Consider the following 12,432-nt stretch of genomic DNA (forward strand, 5'->3'; position numbering starts at 1 on the left):
ACCTGCTTCTGCTAGGCTGGGCACCAGTTCCCCACACTTCTGACCAACTGTCATGAAATATTCGTGGATGTCTGGCTTGATAAAGAAGCACATATTGAATGTTATTCAGTCATGAAATTTACAAAAGGGTTCCCAAAATGCTAGAAAAAAATTCAGTAAAAGTTGGCCTAGTTATGTGGTAATTGACAGCTATGAAGGGTTATCTGACCACAATATTAAATCCCACTGTAATAGTAGCATTCTTAACATGTTACAGGTAGTTGACTTTGTGAACAAGGACAATTTCAAGAGAGAACTAAATGAGGGAGGATTGATGAAGGATGGCAAAGTACCTTATTATTCAGCAGAGGGACGAGGTCAAACATGGTTGGCACTTCAAAGAAGATAAAATGAAGTTTGATTACTGTTGAGGAACAGCAGTTCACGCTACTGCCTAGTGGAAACTCTGCAAAGAATTGCAGTAAAACCAACCTACAGAGAAGAAGAAGAAATGAAGAGTTAAAAATCTTTATGATAAGTAAAAATATAAGAATGGGTCAATGAAGATGGTAAAAATAATATTAGAGGGGATAAGGTTCTGAAGAGTACACCAAATTAAAAATCTGAGAAGTTGATCTTCAATTTGTCTATCAGCTACTTCTGTACGCTATGTCACAGCTTATAACATACCATTCTCAAACCTGTTTAATCAGGGTTGTGGTGGGCCAGAGACTATCCTATCGACAACAGACACAAAGCAAGAACTAACACCAGACGTGAGGCCATCACACGGCTTATTCAAACAGGATGGTTTTCCGAGTATCTAATTAATCAACAAACACAGCTTTAGGATGTTGGATGTAAATTGGAGAAAAATCCATTCAACCTCATTGAGAATATGCGGACTTCACACAGAGAATGACTAGATGCAGGAACAAACAAAGGATGCTTTTAACTAAATAATAACAGAACATAATATTTTCAGTCCTGCTTCATATTGTAAAAAAAAAATACAAAGTAAACAGATAAAAGTGAATAACCATCCAACAGAATATTACAGTTTGTTTTACATGCACATTTTTCAAACAGATAATGAAAAATAGTTAAAAGATTTCCACTTCAACATTTAAGGTCCAAAAATGTAGCATACTTTAGTGGCATAAACAAGTTTGTCAAATGATTATGAAACTGTAGCATTACTGTGTTATAGATTAACGGTAATTCAACGGCCAAGTCACAATACCTTTAGGAAGCTGATTTAAGATGTGTTTGGCTTAATGAAAGATCTCAATGGTCTTATCTGCTCTTTGGAATTCTACTATGCTGTAATTCTAAACCCTTCTCTTGCCTTATGGTTCCATGAATATATCCATAACAAAATCCTGAACAAAGCATTGCAAATGCACTCACTTATGAAAATGCAATTGCTCCAAACAGTCATCAGCAAATCATCTTAATTGCCTTTCACATCAGGATAATTATTTTCTGTTTATTACAAATTGATGTAAGTAAAACATGACATATTTCACTGTAAGTTAATCCCATTTTAAATGTTTTGTACACAATAAAATTAATATTGGATTGCCTGTGTTAACAGTCCACCCATCAATTCATCCACTTATGGAACCTACTTAATCCAACTATAGGATTACATGTTACGTTGTGATAATTGTCACCATCCTTCAAGGCTAATAGTAATGCCAATATAATTATCTGATTTTATTTTTTTTAACATTTTTAATGATTTTTTTAAGTTGCATGGTATATTTTGTTCTTACAGTTTAATTATGTTATTATAATAAAAGGTATGCCTCAAAATTAATGTGATGTTTCGGTAGTGAACTTTATAAAATACCATCCATTTTGTAAAGCTACTTATCCAGAGGGTCACAGGGTATAAACAATATTTCCAACACAGTTACTACTAGAAAACAAAAAGAATGATTTTCCTAGCATTATGCATTTTGTAAGTATGAATTTGATATCTTTTTGTTCTGTCTGCCACAGGGGTAGACAATGTTGGTCCTGGAGGGCCACGGTGGCAGAAGGTTTTTGTTCATACTCAATTGCTTAATTAGAAACCAATCTTTGGAAGTCTCAGACCTTATTTAATTTGATGGCATGTTAGTCTGCAATGTTAGAGTATGTTCTTATATCATAGATTTTTTTCCTTTCCAAGGATATCATCCAAATGATTTGAAGCCTAAAACAGATCATTTTCCATCTGCAACATTTTTCTCTTAAGTGTTTTAAAACAAATAGTGCATGATGAATCCACACAGGTATAAATGGAAAGAAGTTAGACAGAGAACTGCTGACTTCTTTGTCATTTGCATCTTATTTCTAATAAGGAGCCGTTAAATACAGTGAATGCAGCTGTTTAAGATTGAAATAAGCAATTAAGGATGGAGAAAATGTCACTTGAGCGATAAGTGCTTCATCAGCAATAATTGAATTCTCATTTAGAATGTGAGTTGGAACAAAAACCTGCAGCCACTGCGGCCCTTCAGGACCAATGCTGCCCACCCCAGTCTACCATATAGTGATTAATATTTAAGTAAAAGGCATCCCATATATTCTACAACTTTCATATTTTAACAGAAAGATTTAAAGTAAAACTAGATCTAAACTGCAGACTTCAGCCATTATAGAATATATTTCTGGTTTCATTCAGCCATTATAGAATATATTTCTGGTTTCATTCAGCCCCCACGTTTACCTGCTATGTCCATATTCATGGTTATTGAGAAACCGAAGCTTAACACAAGTGTAAGCTTCATTTTGTTTATGGTAAATGCAGTAATTGCTTGCCACAAGAACGGTAACTTCAGTGTACCACCTCTTTAAAATACAGTGGCATGCATGTAACAACATCCATACTTTGGATTGTCAAAGCAAAGACCAACAATAGTGTGGTGCTAGAGGCACTGAAAAACTAAATTTTAATAGGCTTTGAAAGTTTACAGATGTGATATGAATTTTGAGTAAGAAGTTTGCTTTACATTTTGTTTTGGTAAATGGCATTTTTGACTGATGTGAGTCTCATGTTAACAACTATTACCATTTGGTATAATGTAAATAGTCAAGAGATTTCAGACTGCTACTCAAACAAATTCAAAATCCAGTATAATGGAATGCATTCAAGCTGATTACATTTTCATTCATCCATTTTAAAAACCTGCTTTTTTCATGGTGAGAGTAAGAAGGATCAAGGGACACTAGACCAGAATCATCCATAAATGAGACACCAGTCTTTATGTTTTGTCATCTCAAGGACACTCAATCTGGATAAATTTAGTGTTACCAGTCACACAAAAATTGTCATTTGGCACCTTTATATTATGTTATAAGTCTCATACAGCATTATGGCTTCTCTTACAACTTGAATAAACACTAGAAATTAATTTTTTTTAAGGAATGTCATCTGAAAGTATGTTTTCTTAAGAGAGGTACACAGTACATTAACAATTGAAGGAGGCTGCTAATTTGCCTTTTAAACTTAAAAAGGTTAAGGGCTCAACATTCTTAGATACAGTGAGGGAAAATCAACTTACTATGCCTAAAAACACATTGCAAAATCAGTAATTTGTTTGAAGATGAATTGCAAAGTTATAAATTACGCCATAAATCATTTTGAGTTAAAACAAAAAAGAAGAGACACTAATTTGTATTTGCAGCAGTGAAACATGTTTTTATTCTGTTTCAGATCCTTGTGTTCTTACAAGAAAATCAATATAAACTGTGAAATTCAGGCTTCTCTTTGTCAAATGCTCAGTTCTTCTGAAATTAAACTAACTTGTAATTGATATTGAAGTTAAATTAAAGCATCTTCTTCTAAAAGCTTTGGACATATCAAGCATTTGATAATTGCTTCAACAAACGTTCATCTTGTTGCTGTCTATGTTTCTCAAAACAGAGTATGCTGTAAAGAATTCCATCAAATTTAAAAGTCTCAGTTGACTGAGGATTTATATCTGGATTTATATCATTATCAAACACTTGCTACACAGTATTGATTTATTCAAGATGTGCATTTTCCTTAAAGCATTTGGGAAAACTTAATTTTTCAAGCCCTACGTCATAAAGGATTGAAGTTTATTAATACAGAAGGTGATGTTTCTCTGTGAGTCTAGCATCCTACCACAATTAGTATTTTGCATATATCTAGTGTGAAAAGTACAGTATATTAAATATAAAATACTCTGTGTTGGAGTTTGCTGTTCTTGGGTTTTGGGGGATCATTTTAGCCTTCATCCCAATCACTTCCTCAATTAGAGGCCAATCCTTGCTCATCATTGAACCTCTAATTAATGAACATTCTGGCTTCTTTTGTACTGTTGGAAATGTATGACAGCATTGGTTTTAATTGTCTTTTGTAATTTAGAAAAGATATTGATTTCCTTGAGCTGGGATATAAGCAAATAAAGTTAGTTGCTGCTCCTTCCAGAGTCCCCTTACAATTTTTCCCATCTTCCTAGTGATGGTTTATCAAGGAAAAATAAGCAGAGCAGGACAGGGCTAAGTGAAGACAGAGATGGAAATACCAGCATTGCCATTGAGCATGCAAATCAGAAAGAAAGGCGCTACCTGGCAGCATTAGGACTGGTTAATATACTGGGAGATCCCTAAGCAACCAGGGAGACCGGTGCAGGACTAAGAGAGAGTGAAAGAGAGTTGTGACCTAGTAGGAAAGTTGCAGAGTTCTCAATGTAAGTGGATGACTCCTCAGCTTTTATGGATACCTGGTCCCGCACACAAAATGAAGGAAAGGCCATAAAAGATTGACAAGATAGGACAATATCCCCTACTTGAAATCCACAAACATTGGTATTGTTTCAGAAGAATTTAGGTCAGAGGTAAAGCCTGAAGACTAGTAGAAGCATTTATAACTGTCTAGCCTCCAACAAAAACAATGGGTCATGCAGCCATGTCTGAAAAATTTAGTTAATTAAGGGCTGCCTATAGCTTAAGGTTGCAAAGAACTCAAAGAGTCACTCAAAAGAGTTCAAGCCTAGTTACCGCGTAGCCAAAGAAAGGCCACATTTAATTCTGGAAAGTGATTCCAAGAGTGGATTAGAGCAGTCTCGTGCCAGAGACAATATTGAGTTTAGAGCCAGAAGAAAGGCAGTGTGAAACAATTTGCATGGTGTCCCTGTTTATTTGACATGAATAACATATTTTCCATAAAACATGTTAAATAAGGCTATTGGACAGGCATACAGGTTACTGACTAGAAGAACCAGAATAAATCATATTATGGGTGACACAGTTACATATGATGTGGTGACTCCTTTTGCAACAGAAATTGTTGGTATTTACAGTAATTCCACAGTGTTCATTTATTCCTCAGAACTGAAAAGCCATTTAATATCTTAGTCTTACCATGACTGCCTTTCACACCCTTATATCACACAGTTTCTACCCATTTTTTCATCTTTGTTTCCATTCATCCTTGCCCTTTGTTGTTGTTATATCTTCTCTGCCTAGTCCACCTGAGGTAAATACATAATGAAGAATTGTGATTCTCTCTTTTTTCATATATTTTAGTATGAAGTAACAGTTTTCACTGACCATCCTTTCAAAGGGATCTCCTATTCAAAGCAGCAGACCCAGTGAAGCAAGTACAGTAGTTCCCTGTGGTCCTATTTGAATGTTCTTCTCTCTTTCTCTTTCTCTCTCTCACTCACTCTTTCTCTCACAGTTGTTCAGGTGTTGATATTATGGCCTGGGCCATTTGTGACACAAATCATGACATTTTCAACCCACTCAATCCAATTTTTGATTGTATATGTCAGCTAGTAAAGAAAGGAAAACCATGTAGAAATACTTGGAATGTATGTATTATCCTTTGTATATTTAACATATAATTGAAGCTGGTGTTGTGCTCGTATCTAGTATTTACTGTTGTAAATAACAAAACTTTTGCATTTTTTATCTCTCCACAGAGAACCTTATACTTTCTTTCAGCCTATCTATGCTGGTAGGCCTGATCATTGGTGCCTTGATATGGCTCTTCTTGACATGGCTATCTCGACGTAAGGCCTCAGCTCGCATCTCTGGGCGAAACACTCGTCAAGCCCGACCTTCCTCCCACAACTTAATACACTGTCGGTCGGGTATGTACCGCAACAGCAGTTATGACCGGCGAAGTAACAACAGTCTGGCAAGTGCCGCTGCTCTCACATTCCAGCGACAAGCTTCTCTGGAGCAGCCAGACCCATTTGCCAGGAAGCCTAGCTTCAGAGCCTCCACATTTCACCCTTTGCTGCAGTGCAGTCAGATTGCCCGGGAAGCAGAAGAAAGCAATCAATCAGCACTTCCCAGAAGTAACACAGGCTCGTCAATAAATACCAGCAATATGGCCCGTCCGGAGTCCTTCTGGTCGAACAGCAGTCTTCGGGGTTTTCATGCCACACACACACCTCCTCCTGCATATGAAACTGTTATACGAGCATTTCAAGAAACGTGCAACTGAGTGTACTGGAGACAAAATAAAGTGTGGGAGAGTAAATAAAATGAAATTTATGTTTTATTTAACCAAATATTCTAATAAATTTGGAATGTAAGGTAGCAGGGCTACACAGCTTAAGGACTGAGATATCTACTGATCCAGTGGTAACCTCAAAGGCAGAAGAAGAATACATGATAGTGAAGCAAATGTGGTGAACATCAACCTCCAAAGATTGTCAGAAGAGGCCTTGTGTTTATGGGATTTTTTAAGGCATCTTTATAACTTATCTACTGATCAGCTGTTAGCGATTTTGGAAACCTTGTGATTTTGCTGCACAGAGACTGCTCACTCAGTTTTTAGTTTGTCGAAATAGTGGGCTGAAAGCCTTTATAACAACAATTGTCTTAACAGCTAAATTTAATAAAATAATCAAAAGGTGACTCATACAGTATCTTACATTTTGTAAAGTTGCATATAAAGGTAATTTTTTCTGCTTGTTCTGAGGAGTTTAGGCAGCTGTTTTTCATCTCTGCTGTGGGTGCTTTTTATTTTAAGCTTTTATGTTTGATATACATATATTGTAAAGGCTGATACTCATCTAATTAAGGTAAAACTTTTTATTAAAAAATAACTGTTTTGGGTTATGGCCAAGTCAAGGGCCTTTTCAAAAGTATCATTTATTGCAATGATCTCCATACCCCTGTGTAGTTCATCTAAATAAAGCAAGTATGATCATACTTTTTTTTAAATTAACTGATTTGCAAAGATTCCTGTAATCATGTATTTCAAAAAAATCTAAATATGCTAAAGGGGCTCTTCAACCATGGTCTACTTTACGTATCCTAAATCAATACAATTCATTTTAGTTTATTCTTACATTTTACTGGAAATAGGCTCTTATGCCATACATTAATTAAAATTTCTATTAAGTCGAATTTGTTCACTGTGGTTGTCAGACTCTGTCAAGGTTGTGTCTTGTCACCACTCGTATTTGATGTTTTCATGGGCAGGATATCAATGTGCAGTGTCGAGCTGGGGAGGTTAGGCGTATCATCATTGCTTCATGCAGTTGATGTTGTCCTCTTTGCCTCATCTGACTGTGACCTTCAGCACGCACTTGAGCGATTTGCTGCAGAGTGTAAAACAGCTGGGCTGTAGAGGTTACGGCTGTCTTTCAGAAGAGAGTAGATTGTTCTCTCCAGGTGTCAGGGGACAACTGCATTCACTGGAGGAGTTCAAGTATCTTGGAATCTTGTTAATTTTTGAGATTGGCAAGTGGATTGGAGCGACACCTGCTATTCTGCAGGTGCTGTTCCAGTGTGGGGTGGTAAAGCAGGAGCTGAGCCTAAAGACAAAGCTCTCGGTTTACCAATTATTCCATATCCTTGTCCTCACTTATAGTCATGCACTGTAGGTATTGACCAAAAGAATGAGATCGTGAATACAAGTGATAGAAATGAGGTTTCTTTGCAGGGTGGCTGAGCTGACACTCCATGATAGGGTAGGAACCTCAGAGATTTTGGAGAGCCTCAGAGTAGAGTCGCTGCTATTACAGCGTGAGAAGAGCCATTTGAGGTGGTGAAGTGGTTTGGGTTGGGCCCCACAAACAACCCACCCCCCACAAACTCTTAAAAAATATGGTTCTTTAATAGCACTTTATAATTCTTTACTGGGTTGTGTGGTTCCTTGTAGAACTATTGCTTGACAAAGCACCCTTTCATTCTGAGAAGTGTTCTTTACATGTGAAGTTGGTTCCTTGTGCTTTGATAGACTTCCTAATGTGTGGGAAAACACTGAAATCTTTCATGTATGTTATGCTACCTAGCAGAACACTTAACAGGTTAAGAAAATCTGAACTTAGTCTGTGTTATTGTATGCAGCAAGAGTTCTTTTAAAATCATGACCCTTTGGTATCTCACAAATCTGTTACCATCTGCTCATGGTTATTTACTGTATAGGGCTTGTTATGGATCTAAATAAATAAAGGTTCTTTCTGGAACCTTCATGTGGATGGTTCTTTTGGGATCCAAAAATGTTTCACCTATGGCATCGTTCTGAAGAGCCACTATGGCACCTTTATTTTTAAGAGTCTAGAGCTGCTCTGTGCATGTCCCACTGGGCAGAGACCAGGACACACTGGAGGGATTATATCTCCCATCTGGCTTGGCAAATTCCCCAGAAAGAGCTGGAATCTGTAGATGGGGACTGAGAAGTCTGAGTTGACTTCCTTGGCCTACTGCCACCGTGACCCTAGCCAGGAAAAGCAGATAAGACAATGAGTTAAGAGGGGATGAGATATAAACACACAGAACTATATAACCACACAACAATGTCATACATCAGCATATAGATCTGTTTAGTTAAGAGTAATAAATAAATCCATAAACCTTCACTAAAATTGAATACAAGTAATGTGAACAAAAGATCCAGTCAAGTAGAGGATAATCAAAATTCAAATATTTTATTACAGTCTGATTAGGTATGATGTCTTCTAGATTTTGTTGCAAAAGAGCATCTGAACAGCAAGTAATTTTTGAGTTAAAAAACATTTTACTCTGAGCAGCACCTATACATCCAAAGACTTAGCATTAGGTCAATTACTTTGCCCTGTGGATTAAGATCTGAGTCTGCATTTCTGTACATGCTGTGATAAACTGGCATACAATCCAGTCCAATTTGTTTCTCCTGTTTTTTTTCTGTAATCTATTTTTTTATTATGTGTTTCTTTAATCTTGTTTACTGCTTTTATTTTTTAATTATTATTTTCATTATTGACAATGTTTTTTTATTCATTAAAACCCTTTGAGCTGCAGTTAATCTGTATGAATGGTGCTATGTAAAATAATAAATACATACACTCAATGCCATGAAATTGTACTTATCCCTGTGTGGTTTTCAATATTAATATTTGTTTATCCACTATGAATTTGGTCAGATGTTTTTATAGGTTGTAGTAGAAGGCTGACAAAAGTTACGACACCAAGATCTAATGATTTTTCATTTGATTATTTGTCAGGATAATCAAAGATGCAATCATATGGTTTGAAAAAGCTATTGCCCAATCCCCATTAAACAATACTTAGACTCAGCTGTTATAAACACTTTGATTAATAAGCAGGTCTGACTTTAGGCAGGGTCTGTCCAATATTAATTTATATCATCAGAGTGTAGTTGCCACATACGGGTTCTAGAGGCACTCCATTACACAATCATTTAAGTTCTAGAAAATCTACATGTCTGCCAGTCTGGAAGAGGATCCGAACCTGCTTTTAATTCTCCACAGAACAACAGTCATAGTGTTCAAGTAAAGTGTTAGATATGGCTTAGTTTTTAATTTTTCTTAGCAAAATAACAAAATAAGTTTCGATCTAATTAGGTGTTTTTGAACATGGAGATTCCAAACATCTATGTAATATTTGTGAACTACAGTATTATAAACATTTGCAGAAAATATTTTACACAGTTTGCATTGGCAATTTGTTTTGTGTATCGGCGATGGGGTGAGGTCACGTGAGTCAGATTGTCCAACATCATTAACACGATGGCTTTAAATAACACTCCACCCAAAAATAATATTTTTTTATATGTCACTTGCCCCCTGTAGTTTGTAGTGATGGCCATAGAAATATTTTTAAAGTCATGTTCTTGTTGAGAATTTAGATATGAAGATTCAAACTCAATTGGTCCAATTCTGGAAAACAGTAAATGATATGGAAAACATTTATGGAAAAAAGAGAAAAAATTTCTCACATAACTCGTGTTGCATAATCCACACATCAGTTTCTTTCAGAAAACATTGAAGATCAGCAAGAAAGGTGTAATTCCAAAAATATTGTGCATTTAATTGGAAGATCCACTTCTCCCCCTCATTAATTGGTCAAGAATGTTGTCAGTTATTCAAAACATTAGTACATTAGTACACTCTAGACAAGAACAAGCCACTCAGCCCAACAAAGCTCGCCAGTCCTATCCACTTATTTCTTCCAAAAAAACATCAAGTTGAGTTTTGAAAGTCCCCAACGTCTTACTGTCTACCACACTACTTGGGAGCTTATTCCAAGTGTCTATCGTTCTTTGTGTAAAGAAAAACTTCCTAATGTTTGTGCGAAATTTACCCTTAACAAGTTTCCAACTATGCACAGTATTCTGGGAATTACATCTTTCCTGTTGATCTTCAAAGCTGAGTTTTCACAAAGTAACTTTTAATAATATCTTTGCAAAAACTACATGTATTTTGTATGTTTTTACCATATGAATATATAATGGACATGTGGATTATGCAGCACAAGTTACATGCGATTTTTGTTTTCCTTTTTTCCATGGACTTTTTTACATCATTTTCCATTGTCCAGAATTGGTCACTACAGGCTCACATTGAGTTTCAATCTTCTATATATATTCTCCACAAATACATGAGATTAAAATTGTTTCTTGGCCACGCCTACAAACAACATGTAATATATAACAAAAATATCATTTTTGGGTGAAGTATTCCTTTAAAACATTGCCACTGGCATTCACATCTTATTAAAGTTTGCAGATATGTCTTAAAAAACTAAAATCGATTTTTGTTTCAATTCTCTTTGGTGTTCTTGACATTGTTGCTATAATGTTTAGGTTACATTTCAGTTTTGGTGACCTGACTTTTAGCTCTAAGCCTTTTGTGGTTTTTGACCACTACTATGTCTCCTAATCGTCATTACTTAAATACTGCTTCTCCTGCAAAGTCAGTATACAGAGAGTATCGTCAATATTCTCAGGGATGATGGTCCCAGCAAAATCTCTTCAAAAGCAACTTTCCATTAATTCACAATTAATTTTAAAACACCATCTTAAGATCTGCATTCTTTCCTCACCTTGGCTAAGGTCAACTACTCTAAGTAGAGAGCTGCAATTCCACCAGCCCCTCAGAATAGTTAATCCACCTGAAGCTGAGCATGCTGAAGTCCAGCCAGTACTTGGATGGGAGACCATCTAGGAAAAGCTTGGGTTGCTGCTAGAAGAGGTGTTAATGAGGCCATCAGGGCTCATGTGGGCTGTATGTGGATGCCAGTTCCCCAGTACAGTGATGGGACACTGTACTGTAAAAGTTGGCAGTGTCAAATCCCTGGTAATTTCCTGGATAAATTGCCAATCATGGCCGTATCTATTCTAGCCCCTAATAATACCCAGTTCCCTATTGGCTAACTACCTCTCTCACCCCTTATTCACCTAATAGCTAGTGTGTGGTGAGCATACTGGTGCAAGATCGCATCATCCAGGTGGATGCTATACATGGGTGGTGGTTGAAGTGGTTCCCCACTGTCTATGTAAAGTAGGTTTAGCAGTTTTGAAAAGCTCTATATAAATGTAATTTATTCTTATTCTTATTGACCACACAGTCTTAATGTGGTTGAGCAAAAATGGAATCCACAAGAGAATAGTAAAAATCATGAAGTTATCAGGACTTGTCTCTTGTTTTCCAAAATATATCCCAAGATAGGTGAAAAGTAAAACTTTCTGGCTAATATTGGCCATGTTACTTTTGGACAGAAGCTAATACTGTATTCCATAGTATGTACATCATGCCAGCAATCTAATATGAAGGGTTAGGGAAAGCTTCACTGCATCATGACCTAGAAGACTTAACATAATAAAAAAGAAACATTAACTCTGCTTTGTATCAGAGGGTTCTTCAACAGGACACACGTCATCCATCCATGAGACGAAACTTAGGCACAGGAGGGTTATAGATTGAAAGCAATCATCCAAAGCCTACAAGACATTATGCATCAGAATGACTGAACAAAGAACTAATGTGAGCTGTCAAAATTCAGGTCTGTTGTGTCACTATTTGAAATGTGTAAATTTGACTGTTTATGTTTATCAGTACTGCAAGGATAAGTCAGCCATAATTCCTCCATAGTGCAATAAGAAATGTATCAGTAACTACTAGAAATATCCAGGTACAGGTAATTACTTTGTCATAATTAATTTTTCTGATTGAGCACTGGGTACTGTGT

General features: G+C 36.3%; 1 protein-coding gene across 1 annotated transcript in view; it reads left to right on the plus strand.

Moving 5' to 3' along the window:
* The window catches only part of myct1a (myc target 1a), a 31,855-nt gene extending 22,553 nt beyond the window's left edge, over positions 1–9,302 (plus strand). Inside the window, exon 2 of the mRNA XM_028797707.2 lies at positions 5,925–9,302. Coding sequence (XP_028653540.1) covers positions 5,925–6,454 — 530 coding nt within the window. The 3' untranslated portion in view covers positions 6,455–9,302. The remainder of the gene's footprint in view (positions 1–5,924) is intronic.
* The last annotated feature ends 3,130 nt before the right edge of the window (positions 9,303–12,432 follow it).

Source organism: Erpetoichthys calabaricus, chromosome 3 (assembly GCF_900747795.2).
Source record: "Erpetoichthys calabaricus chromosome 3, fErpCal1.3, whole genome shotgun sequence".
NCBI classification, from domain to species: domain Eukaryota; kingdom Metazoa; phylum Chordata; class Cladistia; order Polypteriformes; family Polypteridae; genus Erpetoichthys; species Erpetoichthys calabaricus.